The sequence below is a fragment of the Trichoplusia ni genome, chromosome 4 (assembly GCF_003590095.1).
Source record: "Trichoplusia ni isolate ovarian cell line Hi5 chromosome 4, tn1, whole genome shotgun sequence".
In the NCBI taxonomy this organism is placed as follows: domain Eukaryota; kingdom Metazoa; phylum Arthropoda; class Insecta; order Lepidoptera; family Noctuidae; genus Trichoplusia; species Trichoplusia ni.
This window is the reverse complement of record NC_039481.1, coordinates 7224544-7248982: the sequence shown is the minus strand read 5'-3', so window position 1 is coordinate 7248982 and position 24439 is coordinate 7224544. Positions and strand designations below refer to the sequence as shown.

Here is a 24439-nt window from a genome sequence, read left to right as displayed (position 1 = left end):
CGTGCAGTCTAATTTGGTTTATCGTCGTAATTTTTGGTTGTCATCCTGCGGTTTTACTGCATTATAAGAATAACACATTCAAGTTACAAATTAAAACTGCTGAGTCAAACCCGACGTAACTTTTATGGGACCAACTTACTAATCTATATCTATACTAATATATAAAGCTGAAGAGTTTGTTTGTTTGTTTGAACGCGCTAATCTCAGGAACTACTGATCCAAATTGAAAAAATATTTTTGTGTTGAATAGACCATTCATCCAGGAAGGCTATAAAACATCACGCTGCGTCTAATAGGAGCGAAGATACAATGAAAAATGTGAAAAAAACAGCGTAGGTATAAATCATAACTTATAGCTTCTACCCACGGGGACGAAGTCGCGGGCAACAGCTAGTTTAACATATGAATGTTAAACTAAAATAGAATCAACAAAATCAGTTCATCTATTCTCAACTTCTGAGAGTTTCTTCTCCTTTTGAAGTTGATGATTTTAGTGTTGAAATATTATGTTGGGTTAATTCAAGTTCAATTCGTTTTTGTGTCGTTTAAATGAATTTAAGCATCGCACTCGGCTGAATTGGAGAACTGAAGTTATTTTCAGTTGTATCGTTCGAGAAAGGATGGACAAGTTTCAATATTGATAGTGAGTTGCTGTTTAGTTTTTGCTGCTCATCGTGATTTCTCTTATCTACAATATAAAAGTGTCAGATTTGCCGAAACATTATCACTTCAGTGTCTGCTTTTAGGGAGACAGTAATTGTGAACAAAATATAAGGTGACAGCTGTAATCATGAAGTTGTGGACATGTGTGTTGCTGCTGTGCGCGGCGGCCGTGTGCGTCACATGTGAGCAGCCGAGTGACGAGGACTGGCTGGAGCTGGACACCCCGCAGGGACCGGTGCGCGGGCGCAGGGATCCCGATGCAGACCACCTCTACTCGTTCTATAACATACCATACGCTACAACTCCAGTCGGCGAAAACAGATACAAGGTGATTACATCTGAATAATGTTGCTCTTGAAAATCCATTAATAGTGTTCCCTTTTAATTCAGGCAGGCAAAATGGTCATAGAACAAGTCAAAAACGGCAATTATAAAATAATTATTACTTAGTGTTTCTTTTTAATTCCAGCAAAAATATCGTTATCCCTATTTATTTTAATAACATAACCTTTTTGTGGGTGCCGACATTGAATCGAATAATATACGGCCTACGAACTTTTTGACAATTTATATAGCTTAAGTTGTACTTTACTATGCCTTACCAAATTTTCGTTTTAGGCTCCTCTTCCGGCACCTGTTTGGGAAACACCATTTGACGCCGTAGACAAACGTGTCTTATGTCCACAAACGATAATACAAGATGCCCTGCCAAAAGATTTTGTGGAACAAGAAGATTGTCTGATCGCAAACGTATACGTGCCTGACACGAGAAGGAAGAATCTCTCAGTTCTGGTATACGTGCACGGAGGTGGTTTTGTAATAGGTTATGGGAATTTCTTTAAATTTAAACATTTTTTGAAAACGAAAGACATCGTTCTTGTCACCTTTAACTACCGCCTGGGAGTGAACGGTTTCCTCTGTCTCGGCACTGAAGACGCACCAGGTAATGCCGGTATGAAGGACCAGGTTGCCTTGCTTCGGTGGGTGCAAAAGAACATAGCGAGCTACGGCGGGAACCCTGATGACGTCACTATTGCTGGCTACAGTGCTGGATCCGCGTCAGTAGAGCTCTTAATGCTCTCTAAATCAGCAGAAGGTCTGTTCCACCGAGTTATACCTGAGAGTGGAGGAGCTCTTGCGGTATTTTCAATACAAAGAGATCCTTTGGATATTGCAAAAACGTTTGCTAAACTACTGAATTTCACAAACGTTGATGATAATAACGCTTTAGAAGAATTTTACAAGACAGCTCCACTAGAATTGTTAAATTCCTATCTCTTAACTGAGAGATATGATTCTACGTTCTTATTTTCACCATGTATAGAGCGTGAGACGACAAAAGACGCGTTTCTCACTGAATCACCTTTAAGTATATTGCAGAGAGGTGATTATAGGAAGTTGCCTGTGTTGGTTGGTTTAGCTGATATGGAAGGACTTTTACGCATACACTACTTTGATGACTGGAAACATAAAATGAATGAGAAATTCTCTGATTTCTTACCAGCTGACCTGACGTTCAAATCCGAAGAGGAAAAAGATGAAGTAGCAAATAAAATTAAGAAATTCTACTTTGGCAACAAGCCAGTTGGAAATGATAACATACTTAGTTACGTTGATTATTTTTCGGACGTCTTCTTTACTACGTCTATACTTTGGGCAGTAAAGCTGTATGCTGAGGCGGGGCATAAACAAGTATATTTGTATGAATATTCGTACGTGGATGAGGATATTCCCACAGTACCACACACAAATGTACGGGGTGCGGACCACGTTGCTCAAACACACGCTGTTATGGATGGCTTAAACTTATTTAATCAAAACGAAAGTCTTGCAAGCGCTGGGCGTCTGGTCATGAAGAAGAAGGTTCGACAATTATGGCACAATTTCATTAAAACTGGGTAAGCATTTTTTGCACAAGATCAATATTCAATTGGTAAATGAATTAATGAATCATCGAAACAATATCATTATTTTTGTATGTTGATGAAGTAAATTATTCGTGTATTTGTAACTAAACATCCTTCAGAAGTTAACAATGTTTTTATTAAGCATTTTAATGTGAAAAATAATAATAATAAAATGATTTCTTTTAGTAAACCGGTGCCAGAAGGATCGTCGCTACCAGCGTGGCCGGCGGTGGGCGCAAACTTGTCACCGTACATGTCTTTGGGACAAGAGTTGGAGTTGAAGCACGAGCCGCTGCAGGAAACGCGCTTTAATTTCTGGCTGGACATCTACCAGAAGTACTACCTGGACCCTATACCTCCACCAGCTTCTAGTGCTCAGTCACGCCATGAATTGTAGACATAAGTAATAATTATAGGATATAAATACTTATTATTTTTATAATTATTCATGTCTCCGTCTATATATATATTTTATAGCACGATATTTTTTGGAACTTCGAATTTTTGCGGTATTAAATAGTTTATTTGAAATCCCAGAATGGCAGTCTTGAATGAACTTTAAGTGATAAACACATGTGATAAACGTTGATTAGTTAAACGTTATTAAAAATCGAATACAAATTTTGAGTGCTTATTAAATATTTATAGGAGTCCTACAGGGTTGTGTTATGGGTGCGATACTGATATTTATTTACATTTATAAGTATGAAGTAATTATTAATAAATATGGTAATATTTTCAAGGTTTACACGAGTATGTTTACAATTTATAGTAATAAAATAATCGCATACGTAAAATAGTATCGATATTTTATTCAGGATCGACTTTAATAAAAAAATGCAATAATAGAAGTATAAGTCGCGGCATGGACATGAAAATCATAAACTGCCAGACTAAAACTGAAAATTAGCCAGTCTATTACTCCTCGAGAGATTTTGTCATAAAAATCTTCAGAACCCTTGGATTCTTCTTCCTTTCGTATGATTGATGGACAACCATGAAAAAAAGAGCACCAAGCAAAGTATATAGATTCGAACTCGCTACTAATTTATTTGCGTTCGTAACAATGATAATTTTAATCTATCTATGTTATCTAGTCAACCTATTTTCAGTCATAGTGATCGGCGATTTTGTGACGTGAGCAAAGTCGTCTTCATGATTATTTAGCAATTTATTATAGTAGATATAGTATACTCTATACTTTCGTTAACCTGTCCGCATATCATTTACCGTACATACCGTTTTATAGTTTTAAGTAGTAATAATCGCACTTCGCAATTACCTATCGTTTTAGTGAAGTATTTAATCTAGCCCCTGCGCAAAATCAAAAACAGGTTTTTAATTCTTAATCTTAATAAAGTTGTGTTTAAGGAACTATCTAAAAATTAGGTAGGTTGGTTTAATATAAAATCAGGACAATCAACCAGAAATCGGACATATATTATTAAAGTTTTTATTACAAATATTGATTTAGTACAATAAGCAATAGTTAAACAAATACAAGGTATTAGTTATATGAAGCTTGTAGTTCCTAAATTTTGACTAACTGATACAAACAATTAAATTTGATAGCTACTACGTTTAGGATATGTAGTATATTCGTTGAACATATTATAGTCTTCGAGAAAAAGTTGTTGTTGGGTAGACCGGAAATACTTTTCTTATCTTTAAAAATTAGACATAGACTAGTTACGGAAAGACATCAATGTAGCTAAACATAGAGAGTAATAAAAAACGGCTAAAAGTGCATTTACAACTGAATACTCAGTAAAGTCATCTTATTGCTTTTAAAAACATTTAACTCGTTTCGCAACCGACTAATAAAACGGTTTACTATATTAAAGTGAAATTTCACATAAAATTTTGGGTGAATTTAATATTAAAAATAAAACTCAAAAAAAAATCAATTACCAAAATTAAAATTTGTATAGTGGTTTCTTAGGTTTACGCGAATGTTAGACATTGAAATGAAACTACTTTTACGGATTTTATCGCGGTTTAATTTTTGATTTTAGTTCCCGACGTTTCGACACCTTTGCAGGTATCACTTTTACGGATTTTATGGTCACGGGTCTGCCCGTGACCATAAAATCCGTAAAAGTAGTTTCATTAAAATTTGTAGATTGCCAAAATTGGGAGTAATGCCAATTTTCTCCAACTCCAAGTGTCATTTTGGGAAATGTGAAAGAAAATGACGACCTCCGTGGTCGAGTGGCATACGCACCGGTTTCAAGGTGTCGCTAGCTCTGAGGTCCCGGGTTCGATCCCCGGTCGGGTCAATGTAAAAATTCACATTTCTACATTGTCTCGGGTCTGGGTGTTTGTGATACCTTCGTTGTATCTGAATTCCATAACACAAGTGCTTCAGCAACTTACTTTGGGTTCAGAACAATGTATGTGATGTTGTCCGCATTTATTTATTTATTTAGAAAAAAAAAAAAATTACACTATAATTCGGAACGCCGAGTAATACGTCTCGTTTCCACAGCCATAGCGGTATTCACTTGCAAAAGATCGAATTTTCCTTTTATTCACTATCTATTAAAGATCATGTGTGAGACAATTCTTATTTTGTAATAATGCTGCGATTTAAAATGGTTTCAAAATAAACAAATCAAGAATCGGTCCCTCTGTTCTTCAGTTATGATATGATTAAATGGTGTAAATAACCTGATTTTTTCCATTTTGTAAATAAGCAAAGGTGCTAACGCCATCTGTATCACGACTCATTAATTATTACAAAGTTAGGTAAACATAGGCTCATCGAAAGATTGTAATAAGTTGCCACTAGATGTCGCTAAGTGAATCATCTTTCTGAACGGTGGTGTTGAGTACTCCGCAAATTAATAAGTAGCAGTCGTTGATTCAACATTTTTTTTCAAGGTAGCTTACTATAGGTAATGTACATTGCAAAATACTCAAAAAAAGACAATTACAGAATTTAAAAAAGTCCATTAATTTTATCCCTTCTGGTTAGTGCGTACTTTAATTACCGAGTAACGTTTTTCTGGGCAATGGTAGTGTTACATCTAATGCTCGAATGATATAGTCTAACATTCTAGTATGTAAAACTCAGCAAAATAGAGAAGGCCCGCTACATGTGCAAATGTGGTACTTCCTACCAATCAACTAAGCGTACTAAGTGTATGAGTAAAAAAAAAATCGGGGGAACTTTCCTCGAGTAAGTAATTTGATTAACTCAATAGTTTTCTGATTCTTAGTAATTCGCTTGTGTTTTGTTTTTAATTATCCTACTACTATTATAAAGGCGAAAGTTTGTAAGTATGGATGTATGGATGTTTGTTACTCTTTCACGTAAAAACTACTGAATGGATTTGAATGAAACTTTACCACAATATAGCTTATACATCAGAATAACACATAGGCTACAATTTTTGAGGCTTCTAATGTGAGGTCTTAAAAAAAAACATTTTTTGCGATTACATTGCAAACGCTGACTGAATCCTACAAGATAGATGGAAGGCAGATAGATAGATAGATAGATAGAAGGCAGGTATAAATTATAACTTATATCTTCTAACCACGCGGACGAAGTCGCGGGCAACAGCTAGTCATTATATAGACAAATACAGCTGTGAACCCTTTGCACTTTAGGTATCTACTCCAACTAATTATTGAATTTAAGTTTAACAAGTCAGACATTTACTGAATAGAACTCATACTCATGTTCCTTCCTTTGCCGCCTTTTGGCTAACTATTAGCAGTTTTTTGTTATTTTTCTCTGACAGTGTAAGACGATAATGTCATCATGGTTTCTTATGGAAAATTTAATTTTCTAAAACATTTGAAATTTTGTCGTATTTACAACAGACAAAAATTCAAAATGTTTTGGGCAATTTACTATTAGGAAAAATAAGAGTGATACGTATTTTTTTATTGGTCTTTTTACCATGTTTCATTGCTGAGATGAAACTGAAAATTACAGTTTTAGAAAATTAAATTTTCCATAAGAAACCATGATGACTTCGCACGAAAAAGCCTGATTATGTGACGAAACTATCAGAGCAACCGCTTCTGCAAGAGATCTGCTTTCCAATTATTGTTGGCAAAATGCTTAGGAGAATACGAATAGTGATAAACTCAAGCTAAATCATATAATAGGGGTTCCCTGGTTTCCCACGATGCGTAAACAATTCCTTATAATATTACCTAGTATCTAAGGGGACCGTTTTATTGTTATCAGACGTCCGTTTCAAGTATTTTGATTTGATCCATGTCCCATGAGTATGGTGTCCAATACCAGAACCTGTCATTATCGTCTTACGCTGTACTATAAATAAAGATAAAGAACTTGCATACAGTATACGATTGTAAAAAAAAATCAAACTATCTGTCGAGTATCCATAAAGGCACTACCATTCATTGCCGCACCATAATAGAGAATCATATGTTTATATGATTAGGTATATGGCAAACATGTCTTAACAAGTCTAAAATTAACGGGCCGAAGCCGCTATTGAAGGTCAGGCCAAGTTTATCAATGTTAAGTATATGAGATATAATAAATTGTGTGGCTGTCCACGTAATTTATTTTAGGGTTTATTAAAGTCTTCGTCCAAGCGATTTATTTTAGTTTTTAATTTATGTATTTTATTCAGTTTTTTAAAAGTTTGACGTTTCTACTAACGACTCGCGGCAGGTAGATTTTCCATGTAGGCAAATAATTAAAACTGAGATTATTTTCAATTGATCGAGATCATTTTATTATTTTTGGTGAAAACGTCCCTTCGAAATAGGTAAAAAGTATACATAAAAAATTGATAGAGGACTTTTTGCAAGTCATTATGATTAAAAAAATCTACAGTACATATTATATAAATGCAGAGCATCTACGTTCCGGTATCATTTCAGTATCTCTTTTCAGTGAAATAGTCTACAATTAAACATTGAGAGTCGGAGACATGAAGTTGTGGACGTGTGTGTTGCTGCTGTGCGCGGCGGCTGTGTGCGTCACATGTGAGCAGCCACCGAGTGACGAGGACTGGCTGGAGCTGGACACCCCGCAGGGACCGGTGCGCGGCCGCAGGGATCCCGATGCAGACCATCTATACGTCTTCTATAATATTCCATATGCAACTGCTCCGGTTGGCAAAGATAAATACAAGGTAGTTACATATAAATTGTTTTCTCCACACCGATTACCGACACCGCTTAGATTGAATTTCAAATATTTCAAGTGTCAAGTGTCAGGTCAAAAATAGGAACAAGTTGTCCATTTTTAATAACAAGACAATTTTTAACAAATGTAATGAAGAAATTTTTTTAATACTTATGTGCCTTGCACTTTCGCGCAATCAATTGATACATGACTGATTTCGTATTTTTGTTTAAGCCTCCCCTACCGGCTCCTGTTTGGAAAACACCGTTTGATGCCGTGGACAAACACGTCAAATGCCCACAAATGATGAATAATAATTTCGTGCCTATGAATCTGGTAGAAAAAGAAGATTGTTTGATCGCTAACGTATACGTGCCTGACGCAAGAAAGAAAAATCTCTCAGTTCTTGTATATGTGCACGGAGGCGGTTTTATAATGGGATATGGAAACTTATTCAAGTTTAAACAATTTCTGAAAACGAAAGACATCATTCTGGTCACCTTCAACTACCGCCTGGGAGTGAACGGTTTCCTCTGTCTCGGCACGGAAGGCGCACCGGGTAATGCCGGTATGAAGGACCAGGTTGCCTTGCTTCGGTGGGTGCAAAAGAACATCGCGAGCTACGGCGGAAACCCTGATGACGTCACTATAGCTGGCTTCAGTGCAGGGTCAGCGTCAGTAGAGCTTTTAATGCTCTCTAAATCAGCAGAAGGATTGTTCCACCGAGTTATACCTGAGAGTGGAGGAAGTCTTGCAGTATTTTCTATTCAGAGAGATCCTTTGGAAATCGCAAAAACGTTTGCTAAACTACTGAATTTCACAAACGTTGATGATACTAACGCTTTAGAAGAATTTTACAAGACAGCACCTCTAGAATTGTTAAATTCCTATCTTTCAACCGAGAGCTACGATTCTAATTTTTTATTTTCTCCATGTATAGAGCGTGAGACGGCAAATGATGCGTTCCTCACTGAATCACCTTTAAGTATATTGCAAAAAGGTAGTTACAGGAAATTGCCTGTGTTGTATGGTTTTGCTAACATGGAAGGACTTGTACGCATATATTACTTTGAAGACTGGAAACATAAAATGAATGAAAAATTCTCTGATTTCTTACCAGCTGATTTGACGTTCAAGTCTGATGATGAAAAACACGAAGTTGCAGATAAAATTAAGAAATTCTACTTTGGCAATAAGCCAGTTGGAAATGATAACATACTTGGTTTCGTTGATTATTTTTCGGACGTTTTCATCACCACGTCCATGCTTCGGGCAGTAAAGCTATACGCAGAGACTGGGAACAATCAAGTTTATTTGTATGAGTATTCTTACGTGGATGAGGATATTCCCACAGTACCTCACACAAATGTACGGGGTGCAGACCACTGCGCTCAAACATACGCTGTTATGGACGGCATAGACATATTAAATCAAAACGAAGATCTTGCAAGCGCTGGGCGTCTGGTCATGAAGAAGAAGGTTCGACAATTATGGCACAATTTTATTAAAACTGGGTAAGAACTTTTTATAACAGATCAAACTTATCCTGTGTACGTATCAAATTCTCGAGTCATAATTATATTGCAATTGTTATTTAATGAATTAAAATTTCAATTTAAATGAAACCTTAAACCAATGGTTTTCATAAAGCATGATAATGTGATAAACAATAAATTGATGTCTTTCAGTAAACCGGTGCCAGAGGGGTCGTCACTGCCCGCGTGGCCAGCGGCAGGCGCGGGTAGGGCGCCGTACATGTCTCTGGGACAGGACGTAGCGTTGCATCACGCGCCGCTGCTGGAGACACGCACACGCTTCTGGGAGGACATCTACCAGAAGTACTCCCGGGAGCCCATACCTCCACCAGCTACCAGTGCACAGTCACGCCATGAACTATAGAACATAATAAATATACTGATTAGGGTTTCACATGTGTTTATCTTCATGTGTGTCATTTGTTTGTATAAAAAGCCACTCGAAGACTGTTTACCATATTATTTTTAAGAAATTTAACAGATAAAATGAATGCCTGTGGAGATCTTTGTACTGATTGACGTCAATAAACTCATCTTTTGGTATCTATATCATTATATCTGTAATATTTATTGAATGTGTAAATAAATATTGAAAATTGCTTTATTTTGTACATCAAATAAACGCGAAAAAAGAATTCCCAAGGATTTCAAATAAGTAACACTTTTTCTTGTCTTCCTTTTTTCATCCTCAACGAAAAACTACAGAAAGATGTTAGTCTTTGCAAGCATCATTATCGCCGTTGCCTAATCGATCGGTCGATCAACTTGTGTAGTTGTGGCTAAGCAACGGGATCCTCAACTCCTTGCTATCATATCAGCTAAAATTATTTGAGGATATGTAAAGTTTAGAAACCTAGCCACCTACCTAGCCCAACTTATCATTTTTCCTTTTTATCTAGCTTACTGTGTCCCATTGCTGGGCAAAGGACTTCCGTAAATCGTAATCCTAGGCCGCGATAGGCCGGCGGAACTAACCCACACGTTAAGCGTTTAGATCTTCGAATAACAACAACGAAGGTCTGGAGCATCTAACTATTCGCAATCCAGCTACTTTTCCTCACACTTTCCCTCAGATCTTCCTCATCATCGAACTTTCAAAGGTATGAGGGAAAGTGTTGATAAGTTGGCAGCATCATGATCACTTTTCAATGCAAGTGAAGGTTTGAAACACCTGATTTTAACCAATCAGCCTTAAATGATGAATGAGAAACGTAAGTATGGCCTTAGAAAATATTGTTTGATAGGGGGGCTCCACTCATACTCATAACTCTTCATAGGTAGGAGTTACATTAGCAATGCTTTAGAAATTTTCCGTTTATATGTTTTGGAAGTAAACCTTCTAGTCCATTGAAATGTTACATTTGGGGTTGCGTTTTTTAGAGGACTTAATTTTATTTTTCTGATATGATCTGGGGGGGTCACGATAAAACCAAATATGTATTACATCAGAAAATTTAAATATTAAATTGAAATACATAAAATGCAGATATTATGAATTATTTTTAGCAAAAAATAGATGGACTTATAGAAATTCAGTTGTGTATGTCCTTGCAGCCGTGTGAAACAGGGCTGAATTGCCAGTTATACATAAAGAGCTAACGCTAACCTTTCCAATCCCTGATAAAAATATCTGCATCAAAATCGGTTGCGTATTTTAAATGATTGAAGCATATTCATATAGGAATAGACAGACAGAGGGAGCGGCTTCAATTTATAATGTTATGTGGTAATATTGTCTGGTGAATTATGTTTTACGGGTCTTATTTCCTGACTTGCGTTAAAAAATGTTAATTATTACTCTCATTTTTGCTCTGAAGTTAAGGAGGAAAATCTTTGCACGTTTTCATTTGCGCCTGTTGGCTTTCGCGGTCCATAACTTGACATAGGATTGCCCCAAATTGCGTCACTACACCCGATTCTCCAGTTTGCATTTTTGACTGTTCAAATCATTTCGTAAAAGAGGGTCATGATCATTCCGTTACATCTATTTCTTTATATAAACAATAAACTGTCGTCAAATAACAAACCGAATAAAACAAAACATTGCGTCATGTAGTAACATCAAGATGTAAATTATGAAGCGTGATTATGACTCACTGAGCCAAAAATATATTTGATTGTGACATTATCACCAAAAAGTAGAAACAAAACGTATATAGATAACATCGGTTGTAATCGATATTTTATATGTAGACTAGATTAGTGTTACCTGACTATACCTGCAAAATTTTAGAATGACCATTTAGAAGTATGTCTAAAGGCATGGCGGATAAGTCGTGATTTCACAATTTTGATGAAATGATTATTGAAGACTAGCGGTTGCCCGCGACTTCGTCCGCTTGCTAAGAAGATATAAGTTAGGATCTTTTTAAGTTTTGTTTGTAACGGCCATGTAATTAGATTTTGAACATAAAAGATGTTATTGTGACTAAACTATACTAGTTCGACAGGTACCCTTGCGGACTTTTAATTTTTTTAATTTACAAACCCGTAGTACATCATTTTGTTCTATTGACAATATTTTTGCAGCGTACGCAGAAATAGGTTTCTGATTTTGCACCTTTGGTTACAATATCGCAATTTTTTTACAGAGCCCTATTTTTTTTAAATTTATTATATTATGTTCAGCGGGGATAATGTAGCTTCTTAGCAGTGAAATGATCTTCTAATCGATCCAGTAGTTTCGAAGCCTATTCGTGACAAACAAACAAACAAATCTTTCCTCTGTATAATATTAGTATAGAAAATATTATAATAAACGAGTATAAGTATAAATCTTAGGAAAGTTATATCTGTAAATTAAATATTACCGATACCGTAGCCAAACAATAATATGATGAAAATTTAAAAGTACTAAAAATATTGTTTATGTATTTTTTACTCAAAGTAGGTAGGTACCCAAGCTATTTGCCGCAACACATGGGTTAAATATTATTACGCATTTTGTTACGGGTGTAAGGAATCCTCGGTCGGTCAGAGAGACTCAAAACCGACCTAAGAAAAGGAAACCTAAGGTTGCGTTAATCATTATCAAACTTCATTAGTTCTTGACTTCTTTAAAATCAAAGAATGTCGTCGCTTGCAACAGCTAGTTAATTAAAAAGGAAAGTCCGAAAATATCTATCTTATAAGTATCTTAATACGCACCAGGCCACTGTATAGTTTTTGAAAACATTAATCGCATTCCACGATCTTCCATGTAAATTGTAATACAAAACTAATATGGCTGAAATTGTCAATCAAAGCGTCAACAATTTTGTTTCAAAATAAAAGCGTACTTAGAAACTTTAGACTTTTCAACTTTGTAACGGCGATTAGAAGGTCCACATTTCCAAAATCGGGTCAGCTCACTCTCTAGTACTACTAAATTAATATGAAATTATTCGAATGAGAATATCTTGTTATAACTTCAGCTCGCAATCATCTCAATAAACGAAGAGGTTCTACCACTGGGGCATCAGTAGTGCACAGAGGTGGATGTTTCGAAACAGCTTTACCACGTTAAGAAACTATCAAAGCCTGACTGTTTTATTCGTTATTTTCTGCTACTTTAAGCGATTGAGATACTACACCGCTTGACTGAAAGTATGAGTACGAGATTTCCTTCAACTCTTAGCGGTGCGCGTGCGCCTCTATAGTACCTAACGTGATGTTACATAGCTCCTGTCAATATGTAGATAACTATTTAAATAAACAGCAAACTTTCCTTCAAGCTAACTGTCAGAGTTTAATTTGCCTTTAGGTCTATTTTATGGCTGAAAGTTTCAAGATTCTCGGATATAGTACTTGCTAAACCAAACGAACTCTTAATAGTATTAGTATCTATAGATATAATAGTTATCAGCCGCCCGTTACAATTAATTTGATTTTATCCATGAGATAACAGTCTGTATGGTGTCCAATATCATATCTTGTCATTATTGGATTAGAACATTACGACATGAACTCATGTCGTATTAAAATGAGTGATAATAAAAACTGTCTAACATGTCTTAACAAGTCGAAACTCAACAGGCCGTGTTGGTGGCCGCAAAGTTAAAGATCAATATATGGTTTAACTTTTGAACTTGTTCAACCAATGTTTGGTATATCAATATTTTTTTTCGAGAGTCGCTTTTTTGTCAAAAATTATGATGTTTTTTTATCTGTTTGACGTTTTTACTACAACTTGCGGCAGGTTGATTTCCATGTTAAGCATTTATCCCTTTTTCCATTCCTTTTGTTTGATAAGTATATGATGTACCTACCAAAAGTAATTTAGTAGCATTTTTTTTAGGCCCATGAATTGTCTTTAACGTTCATTCCGGTAAGGAACTATTGTAGATCAGCCTTGGAGTCGGTAGAGGTAGGTACACAAATAACACTATGACCAACAAAAAAGTTAATCGACGACCCTTTGAAGATTGATTTGAATTAAGTATTTCTAGTGTCGAAGATTCCGTTTTGGTTTAAACCGAGTTCAGTAATTTTTTGTCGAAGTTAAATAAGCATAAGTTAATAGGAAGCAAACGCTGCTAAACCTAAGCTACATGATTATTTTCAATTGATCGAGTTCATTTATTATTTTTCGGTGAAACAGCCCCTAGAAATAGTTTAGGTAAATTTAAAACTGATTGTGAGATTTTTGCAACTCATCATGATTTCGACAATCTACAATACGCATATATAAATGTAGATCTTCCATATGCCGGTATTATTTCAGTATCTACTTTCAGTGTAACAGTTTACTATTTGAATAAAACCTAAGAGCCGCAGATATGAAGTTATCATTGTCTGTGCTACTCCTGTGCGCGGCGGCTGTGTGCGTCACATGTGAGCAGCCGCCGAGTGACGAGGACTGGCTGGAGCTGGACACCCCGCAGGGACCGGTGCGCGGGCGCAGGGATCCCGATGCAGACCATCTCTACTCCTTCTATAACATACCATACGCAACAACTCCAGTCGGCGAAAACAAATACAAGGTTTATTGCTCTTTCGTAGATATTTGTAAAGTCATATTTCTAGTCGCCACCAAATGGCTGCGCTTAGTTTAAATGGCAAATATTACAGTTGTCATGACACTTTTTGTCAATTTAAATATCAATTGGTAGATATATCACTTATGCTTTATTGATTTCGTGTTTTTGTTTAAGCCTCCCCTTCCGGCTCCTGTTTGGGACAAACCATTTGACGCCGTGGACAAACACGTCATATGTCGACAAACGATAATGCCCTTAAATTTAATGCCTCCTGGTTTGGTAGAACAAGATGATTGTCTGATAGCAAATGTGTACGTGCCTGACACGAGGAAGAAGAACCTCTCAGTTCTTGTATACGTGCACGGAGGCGGTTTTGTAATAGGTTATGGAAACCTCATGAAATTTAAACAATTTCTGGAAACGAAAGACATCGTCCTTGTCACCTTCAACTACCGCCTGGGAGTGCAAGGATTCCTGTGCCTCGGCACTGAAGACGTACCGGGTAATGTCGGTATGAAGGACCAGGTTGCCTTGCTTCGGTGGGTACAAAAGAACATCGCAAGCTACGGCGGGAACCCTGATGACGTCACTATTGCAGGATACAGCGCTGGGTCTGCAGCAGTAGATCTCTTAATGCTCTCTAAATCAGCAGAAGGATTGTTTCACCGAGTTATACCTGAGAGTGGAGGAAATCTTGCGGGATTTTCTATTCAGAGAGATCCTTTGGAAATCGCGAAAACTTATGCCAAACAACTGAATTTCACAAACGTTGATGATATTAACGCTTTAGAAAAGTTTTACAAGACAGCTCCTTATGAATTATTACATTCAGATTCTTTAAACGATCGATATGATTCTACTTTTGTATTTTCACCATGTATAGAGCGTGAGACGACAAAAGATGCGTTCCTCACTGAATCTCCTTTAAGCATATTGCAAAAAGGTAGTTATAGGAAGTTGCCCGTTTTGTATGGTTTTGATGACATGGAAGGTCTAGTACGCATACATTTCTTTGAAGACTGGAAACATAAAATGAATGAAAAATTCTCTGATTTTTTGCCATCTGACTTAAAGTTTAAGTCTGAAGAGGAAAGACAAGAAGTAGCAGATAAAATTAAGAAATTCTATTTTGGCAACAAGCCAGTTGGAAATGATAACATACTTAGTTACGTTGATTATTTTTCGGACGTCTTATTTACTATACCCATGCTTTGGGCAGCAGAACTGTATGTAGAGGCTGGCAACAATCAAGTATATTTATATGAGTATTCTTACGTGGATGAGACCACTCCCACAGTACCTCACACAAACGTTCGGGGTGCGGACCACGTTGCTCAAACATACGCTGTTATGGATGGCCTAAATATATATAATCAAAACAAAGATATTACGAATATTGGTTTCCAGATCATGAAGAAAACCGTTCGGCAGTTATGGTACAATTTTATTAAAACTGGGTAAGTTGTCTTTCACAATACTAAGTTATTTATTTTATAAACTTTAAAAATGAGTGCTGGCAAAACCGCTGCTATTGAGGCCAAAATCTTTTGAACTTTTCAATAAGTTTTGTTTTGCATACTCCATAGACAATGATAAAACCTCTTCAAAAATTAAGTAAGTGTTGATGAGTCATGGCCAAGTTAAAAAAAATATCTATCCCTTTTAGTAAACCGGTGCCAGAAGGGTCGTCGCTGCCCGCGTGGCCAGCAGCAGGCGCGAACAGGGCACCGTACATGTCTCTAGCACAGGAGTCGGAACTGCGTCACGAACCGTTGCTAGAGACACGCTACCGCTTCTGGGAGGACATCTATCAGAAGTACTACCGGGAGCCCATACCTCCACCAGCTACCAGTGCACAGTCACGCCATGAATTGTAAAAATAAATAATTACTATAGTAAATAATGTAGAAATTAATAAAATCTTCTAAGTTGGTTATATCAGATTCTGTGGAGATCGTTTTTACCGTCGAAGGTTGCGTATTATTTATTTTGCAATCATACGGTGATGACACAATGACATTCTTGATAAATAAAGATAGGTATATGTGATTTACAATATTTGTTTATTATAACATAATATATTTTGATATATTTCAAGCTAAAATGTTATGGTGTACCACAGGGTTGTCCACTTGGTACGATACTGGTCTTTACTCACATTTATGTGTTTGCTACTGTACCTTACCCTCCCAGTATTTAAGTTTTAATGCTACCGATAGATCAGATAGCATCAAAACCTCTTCATTCAAGCTCAACATTCTTGAATACATTGCATTGAGTACTTGAACAGTGAATGAAGGTGTATTTTTTTAATGGTACAAGTGTAACAGTGTTACATTGTTTTTGTTTATTACGGCTTACGACTATTCTAATAAATGAATACCTAATTTATGAGTAAGTTTTTTTCTTCCATTAAATACGAAGAAAATATATATTTAATACAATATTTACTCGTATCATTCTAGCTTCATAGCGATTTTTAAGTACGAAGTGGTTGTAACGCCATCTCTCTCACGACGCATGAATTAATATTGTAATATTATTATCAAGTGAGGCATTCCCCGCCAGATGTCGCCGAGTAAATCTTTTATTTAGATGTTCTGCAAGATTCTGACTATCAGTCGTTTACCGTTTAAATGAGATTTACTTCCTGAGTATATGCCATATTTGGATAAATTATATTAATCCCTTTTGGATGGTGTGAGACCTAATAATAACAACAACGTGTTTGACTGCACTAGCATTAATTGTGTGAAGTGCATATGACTTGCAAATGTCCAATACTGTACTAAAATTTTGTTATAAACAAATTGATTTATAGTGAAATCCGACACAATGAATAAATTCATTTCAGCGGAAGTCGTGCAAAAAAAAATGTTCTCTGTTCTTTAAACATATAATTATTCTTATACTTGTAAACAGCTTTTTGTCTTTGTGGTATCTTTAATCTCAAATAGTAGATAGTTTAATGTAGTAACTAAAACTATTGTTTAGATAGATTATTGTATAGGATATAGCAAATAAAAAAATGGCTGAAGAATCACAAATATTGACTTCAACCCAAGAACTCGCATAGGACCGTTTATTATCATACTGTTTACAATAGACCACAGTTCACTCCATACCACGCATATTTGACTAGAGCTAGTTTTCAATCCCTAAAGACTCCAAAAATATTATGGTTCGTAATTGATCTTACTTCATCATTATCATCAAACCATATTCGTCCACCGCTGGACATAAGTCTCTCCAATTGCACGCCATCGAGATCTATCTTCGGCTGCGCGCATCCAGCTCCTGCCAGCCATCTTGCGCAGATCATTCTGTGCCTGAGGATGTCTTACACTAGGTTTGCCGCAACGCAAATAATTGATTTCTTTTATTTTTTTATTAATTGGATTAAAATAAGAACGACAAATTCGAATAAAAACATACATAACAATATTCAAAGTCAAGGAATATTGTAGCATAAAAATGAGATTAACCACAAATAAACACAATAAGCTTTAAATTAAAATAGCTCTTTTTGTCTTATGATAGCAATAATACTCGTGTCTGTAGTGGCAAGACTCGTCTCATTGTTTCGAAGTAGGTACGTTGACTTATTTGACCCTAGTTAATTAAACAAAGAGCACTCTTGCAGAAACTAAATTAACTAAATTAGTTTTAGTTTATTTTTATGTAGGATATATTTACAGTTTACTTATATAATTATAATTCTTGGTGTGATTGATCACCGGGTGCTGGTGGAGGTATGGGCTCCAGGTAGTACTTCTGATAGATGTCATCCCAGAAGCGGAAGCGACTCTCCAGCAGCGGCTCGTTACGCAGTTCTATCTTCTCTCCCAGAGACATGTATGGCGAACAGTCGACCCCTGTTGCTGGCCATGCGGGTAGTGATGAACCTTCCGGCACCGGCTTACTGTAAATATAAATTTATAATGCTCTACTGAATAACATAATACATCTTGCATGCTATCAAGGAGTTAAATATTACTCAATATACATGACATGTGTAAAAATAATCTAAATTTCCCTTTAGGCCGTACGTACCCAGTTTTAACGAAGTTGTGCCAAATTCCTCGCATGATCTTTTTCATGTTCTTCATGGCTGGAGTTATCGAACTTTCATCTAAGTGCGTCATGTTTAATCCGTCCATAATAGCTCCTGTTTGAGCACAGTGGTTTGCGCCCCGTATGTTAGTATAGGGTATAAGAGGGGTATCCTCGTCCACAAAGGAATATTCATACAAATATACTTGATTGTGACCGGCTTGAACATGTAATTTAACAGCACGGAGCATAGGGTAATCAAATATAATATCCGAAAACATATCAATGAAATTCAATATTTGATCATCGCCAACCGGTTTGTCACCGAAATAGAATTTCTTAACTTTATCTGCTACTGCTTCTCTTTCATCTTTAGATTTGAAATGCAAGTCAGCTGGCAAGAAGTCAGAGAAATTTTCATTCATCATGTGTTTCCAATATTCAAAAGACCATAGTCGCAGCATTCCTTCCTTTTCCGCGAAACCATACAAGAGTGGCAATTTCTTGTAAGTACCTTTCTGCAGAATACTTAAAGGAGACTCAGTGAGGAATGCTTCATCTGTGGTCTTACGCTCTACACATGGCGAGAAGAGGAAAGTAGAATCATGTCTATCAAAAAATGTATCTTCAGTTATCCATTCAATCGGGGCAGTCTTGTAGAACTTTTCCAAAGCGTAAATATCATCAACTTCGGTAAAGTTATATCTCTTTGCATAATCTTTGGCAATTTCAAGAGGATCTCTCTGGATTGAAAAAGCGGCAAGATTTCCACCACTTTCTGGTATGACTCTGTGGAACAATCCTTCTGCTGATTTAGAGAGCATTAGGAGATCTACTGATGCAGACCCAGCACTGTATCCTGCAATAGTGACATCATTCGGGTTTCCCCCGTAGCTGGCGATATTCTTTTGCACCCAGCGGAGCAAGGCAACCTGGTCCTTCATACCCACATTGCCAGGTACATCATCAGTACCTAGGCAAAGGAATCCGTGTATTCCCAGTCGATAATTAAAAGTGACCAATACAACATCTTTCTTTTCTATTAAGCGCTTTCCTGAGAACATTTCACCATATCCCATCACAAATGCTCCACCGTGAACATATACAAGCACTGATAGGTTCTTTTTTCTTGTATCTGGTACAAAAACGTTAGCGATGAGACAATCTTCTTGCATCACCATGTGTTTCGGCATAAGGTCTATGTGGAAAGTCGGCTGCGGGCATATGACATGCTTGTTGACGGCGTCAAAAGGTTTTGTCCAAACTGGTGCAGGCAAAGCCGGCTGAAAGTAAAACAGTTTGTTGTAAACATTATGTCTTTAAAAAGAAAAAGTTAGTTTTAGTTTCTTTTTCATAAAAACGTCTTTCAAAAACGGTTTTTTGTCAGCGATCATTTAAATGCCACAATTTATGAAGTATTTAGTCAACCGACTTCAAAAGGAACGATTCAAATCAATTCAAACTCAATTCTTCTGTATTTTTTTCATGTTTGTTACCTGGATCAACCGATTTTATTGATTATTTTTTAATTTAACGTAAAATAGCTGTCATTTTGACAAAAGATGTCAAACGAAGTCTAAGTAGTTAAAGTTAAAGGAAGTAGTTATTTTAAGTCGGTTGTATGTTTTTGTTGTTATTGGTAAACACATCATGGGTGTAAAGAAAAAACATGTTAATATGACCAAATCCGATATGGAGTTTAATCAATATTGTTGTTTTAGTAAAACAACAAACAAAATATTATCTGTTAATTTATTTAATTAAATCTACATAAAGCACTATCTCCACGTGAGACAACAAATATCGTCGCAATGCCTTGTGCGAACAGGAAAAACAATTGTTTTATTATAGTTATAAAACTAGTATAGTTTTGGTCTGTTTCAAGGAGGGCATGCCCTTTAGACCGTGCGAAGTCATTGTGGGTAATTTTTCAATGGCATTATTATACATAAACACTTCATGTACTTATAAATTATTGATACAACTCTGATAATTATAATTCTAGGTTATCAGGAATAGATAACGAAAATTCTTGTCTGTTTTTACTGGTTTTTATGGTAGGGAATTATCCACCTTAATTCTTATTTATCATTTTAATTCGTTAAACACAGAATTGATGTTGAGTATAAGATGATCAGAGATCCTCCAATCTTATAGTTAGTTATATTGTCTAAATATTAGGTCATAAAAAGGCTAATGGCGCTACGCCTGAAGCAATACGAACATGGTAAAAGATTTCCTACAAAAAACGTGTTGTTTCTATGAAGGTGTTATTTATAAGAAATATAATATGACCTTGAATTTGAAAAACTTGTTTGTCATTCTGATGTTTACACATTATATGTTTGAAGATAATAACATTAATAATAAGCTTATAATTAAAGTTATCATCGACAAACAAACAACAGACAATTTACAGAACAAGGATGACTATTAGTCAGGTGGATACAGGATATGACCTTGGTGGTCTAATAACTAAAATTATAGAGCGGGCCCCGCCGCACGTACAATTACCCAATTGTGAACACATACCTATATCAACGCCAAAAACGTTACGTAAATGACATAATTTGGCTTGTTATCTACCATTTATTTTTGGATTAGTGTCTTAATCTTGATAAATTAAAAATTGATAAATTAATACATTATATTAAAATGCTATAATAATTAAGGATTTGGGGGAGGCCTTTGCCCAGCAGTGGGACACAGTGGGCTAGAGAAAAATAATAATAATAATAATAATTAAGGTGTATAGTTCTCATAACTACCTTGTATTTGTCTTCGTTCAAAGGTTGTGTTACGTAGGGTATGTTATAAAACGCATATATATCCGAGTTGGGATCCCTGCGGCCGCGCACCGGTCCCTGCGGGGTGTCCAGCTCCAGCCAGTCCTCGTCACTCGGCGGCTGCTCACATGTGACGCACACAGCCGCCGCGCACAGCAGCAACACACACGTCCACAACTTCATGATTACGGCTCTCGACTAACTCGAATCATAATTTGAACACTTATATAAACTTCTTGTCTTACAAATGATAGGTACAGCAATAAATGTGTATTATCTTATCAGACTTTACATAACCTACTGGTAAATTGTTATTATAATCAACTGATTTTGACAGTGCGATAGCTTAAGTGTGAGATAATAATATTGATTATTAAATAATTTAAAATAATCTATTTGCTAACCTGAATGTTTGAATCACGATGACGATGAAATTTACACTACACTGAGTTATTGTTTTAAGTGCTTATATAATGATGGAGCCAAGGTCTCATTTTTATAATATATAGGTACTGAGGAGCTGGTGAGCCTTTGGATTTATAAAAGTTCCATTTGTTTTCTCATTTGTCTCATACGGACCGTTATCGATAGATTCCTACCCAATCAGAACAACCAGCTTTTCACTTTCCGATTGCCTGACTATTGAAATACATCTGATGATATAAAGGTCAGGTCGATTTATTTGTTTGAATTTAACGCTAAAAACCAATTACACTACTTTAATACGTGTAAAAGAGCTACCTATTACGATTCGTTACGAGGTTATATTACTTCTGGTAGATACCCAACCGGAAGCGTGTCTCCAGACTAAGGTTTTCAAAATTTCATCAATGTGCGTTATAAGCCCACCATTCATTAAGAGTTGATGAATGGTGATCAGCACCGACTATGTCACTGTGGGGTACTATTACACTGTACTAATCCACAAAATAAACCCTTGATTGTGACCAGGCTCTACATACATCTTTGCAGCCCAGACCATGGTGTACGTAAAAACGATGTCTGTAAAGTAATCGGCACAACTCAATATTAGATAATTGCTTGTCAAAATAATAGAATTTCTTGGTTGAATCTGCTTTTGCCAAACTTTTTACTTCAGACTTGAAATGCTAGCTAATTTGTAAAAGTTATCATTCTATACATGGTGAGAATACGAAAGTAGCAAAAATATCTGGGCTGATCCGTTTAACCGGAAGTCTTGTAAAACTTCTCAAAAGTGTCAATGTCATTGGCATATTTTTTTCATGTTCAAGAAGACAGAAAGAAGCAAGTTCGCCCACTCTCGGGACTATGTTTATTATGTCTGTGAAATAATCCTTCTGCTGACTTTAAAATATTATTATAATAATATATGAGATATCTGATAAGCAGACCCGGCACTGAAGCCTGCAACAGAGATTATTACTGACATATCTTCTCATATTTCCACATTAAAGATCTCAATTTTAAGACAATATTACCTTTTACATACGTTTGCACTTTTTATGCCATTTCTTTTAATTTAAAATTAAAATAATCTCGTCAAGCTTTTATTTTTATATTTTTTACTTAGTTAAGTTGTTTCCTTTTACAACTTATAATTCATGGCGTGACTGAGCACTAGAAGCTGGTGGAGGTATAGGCTCCAGGTAGTACTTCTGGTAGATGACCAGCCAGTAATTAAAGCGCGTCTCCTGCAGCGGCTCGTGTTTCAACTCCAACCTTTTGGCACCGGCTTACTGTAAGTAATTAAAACGATTTAAAACTTATATGGAAACGCAAGTACGCAAACGCATGTACACCTAAAGCTTATAACACCACACCATGATCGCTGTTGACAATCGTACAATCATTAACCTTAATACAATTATTTTAATACTTCATATAAAGCAAACACGCTTACCCCGTCTTGATGAAGTTAAGCCACATTTGCCGAATGGTTTCCTTCATATCACGATATTCCGTGCTTGTTAAATTCTCATCCTTGTTAGTTGAATTTAGACCGCCCATTAGTGGTCGGCAGCCCGTATGTTAGTATGAGGCACTAGAGGAGAGTGATCATCAACAAAGGAATATTCATACAAGTATACTTCATTATTTCCAGCCTCAACGTGCAGTTTTACAGCCCAAAGCATAGCTTTATTAAATAAAACATCTGAAAAGTAATCCATGTAACGCATTGTGTTGTATTCGCTAACAGGGTGGTTTCCGAAGTAAAATTTCTTAATCTTATTTGCTACTTCTATTCTTTCTTCATTTGATTGGAATTTTAAATTACTTAGTGGTTAAGAAATTGGAGAAATTTTCGTTCATCTTATCTCTCTAGAGATCGAAGAAAGAAGTCTAAATGCTCTAAGCATTCCATTGCGGCAAAACCATATAATACGGGCAGTTTCTTACAACTACCCTTTTGCAGTATACTGAAAGGGGATTCTGTGAGGCAAGCTTCACCCACCGTATCTGTCTCTAAACATGGTGCGAAAAGGTAAGTAGAATCTGTTGTATCAGTAAATTGTATAGAATATTACAACTCATGAGGAGCTGTCTTATAAGACTTTTCTGACGCGTAAATATCATCAACGTTTCTAAAGTTCAGGAGTCTGGCCAAATACTTTGCATTTTCATTTTTTTCTTTCATTTCATTTCCCATACAGGTGCCGGAAGTGGAGGCTAAAAAGAAAGTGTGAAGTTGTTAATTAATACTTACTCAAGTAATTGCCCTGGCATGTAATTTATTCCTTAATTTTATTAAATGTTAATACCTAATGTACCTTATAGAAAAAAAAAAAATCTGCCCGGACAAATACTTCGGCAATTGACAGCAGCCGAGGTTACTTATTCGAAACACTCAGCCCTAAGCAAGCCTTCTTATTCGATGTATGAGACACCTATTAAAACATTATTCATTATTTGATTCCAGTCCTCGTCACTCGGCCGCTGCTCACATGTGACGCACACAGCCGTCGCACACAACAACAACACAACCGACCATACCTTCATGACTGCGGTTCACGACTAATAACAGATTATTCAAACGTAATTTGTTAGTTAAAGAACCTCAAATTCTAATGAGATCGGAGTTTGCAAGTTCTGTATTTAAGTCTTTTAGATAGAATTGACAAAAAAACATCGTGATTAGGCAATTTTATTGAGAATGGTATGTACTGGGAATGAGTACAATTTTTTCTTATCAGAAAAGGATAATCGGACTTGTTTGACGGAATTGTTAAATTTGATATCTTTTTCCATAAACAAGATAAGGTCGATTGATGAAATAATTCATTCTGTTTTTGCTATTGAAATCATTGTATTTTTAAATTACATATTACTACTTTATCGTGAATGAGGAAATGATCCCGAAAATCTGTTAAAAGCTCAGATTGCCGCCTGCAGTGCAACAACAACCGGCCAAGGTAATCGGCCGATTCGTGGTCACCAC

At 36.1% G+C, this 24439-nt stretch overlaps 4 protein-coding genes across 4 annotated transcripts; 3 read left to right on the top strand and 1 right to left on the bottom strand.

The window, feature by feature from the left end:
- The first annotated feature begins 729 nt into the window (after positions 1–729).
- On the top strand, positions 730–3096 carry LOC113492819 (juvenile hormone esterase-like). Its single transcript, XM_026870496.1, has 3 exons — positions 730–991; positions 1282–2561; positions 2757–3096. The coding sequence occupies exons 1-3, from the start codon at positions 791–793 to the stop codon at positions 2965–2967; spliced, it is 1692 nt and encodes a 563-aa protein (XP_026726297.1). The 5' UTR covers positions 730–790; the 3' UTR covers positions 2968–3096.
- Positions 3097–7421: 4325 nt separating this feature from the next.
- Positions 7422–9888, top strand: LOC113492818 (esterase FE4-like). The gene is made up of 3 exons (XM_026870495.1): positions 7422–7696; positions 7924–9203; positions 9378–9888. The coding sequence occupies exons 1-3, from the start codon at positions 7493–7495 to the stop codon at positions 9586–9588; spliced, it is 1695 nt and encodes a 564-aa protein (XP_026726296.1). The 5' UTR covers positions 7422–7492; the 3' UTR covers positions 9589–9888.
- Positions 9889–13932: 4044 nt separating this feature from the next.
- On the top strand, positions 13933–16576 carry LOC113492816 (esterase E4-like). Its single transcript, XM_026870493.1, has 3 exons — positions 13933–14185; positions 14357–15639; positions 15849–16576. Exons 1-3 carry the CDS (start codon positions 13982–13984, stop codon positions 16057–16059), a joined length of 1698 nt encoding a protein of 565 aa, XP_026726294.1. The 5' UTR covers positions 13933–13981; the 3' UTR covers positions 16060–16576.
- A 975-nt stretch (positions 16577–17551) lies between these two features.
- Positions 17552–21231, bottom strand: LOC113492817 (juvenile hormone esterase-like). The gene is made up of 3 exons (XM_026870494.1): positions 21004–21231; positions 18236–19518; positions 17552–18104 (listed from the first exon to the last, which is right to left on the bottom strand). The coding sequence occupies exons 1-3, from the start codon at positions 21202–21204 to the stop codon at positions 17894–17896; spliced, it is 1695 nt and encodes a 564-aa protein (XP_026726295.1). The 5' UTR covers positions 21205–21231; the 3' UTR covers positions 17552–17893.
- Positions 21232–24439: the final 3208 nt, after the last annotated feature.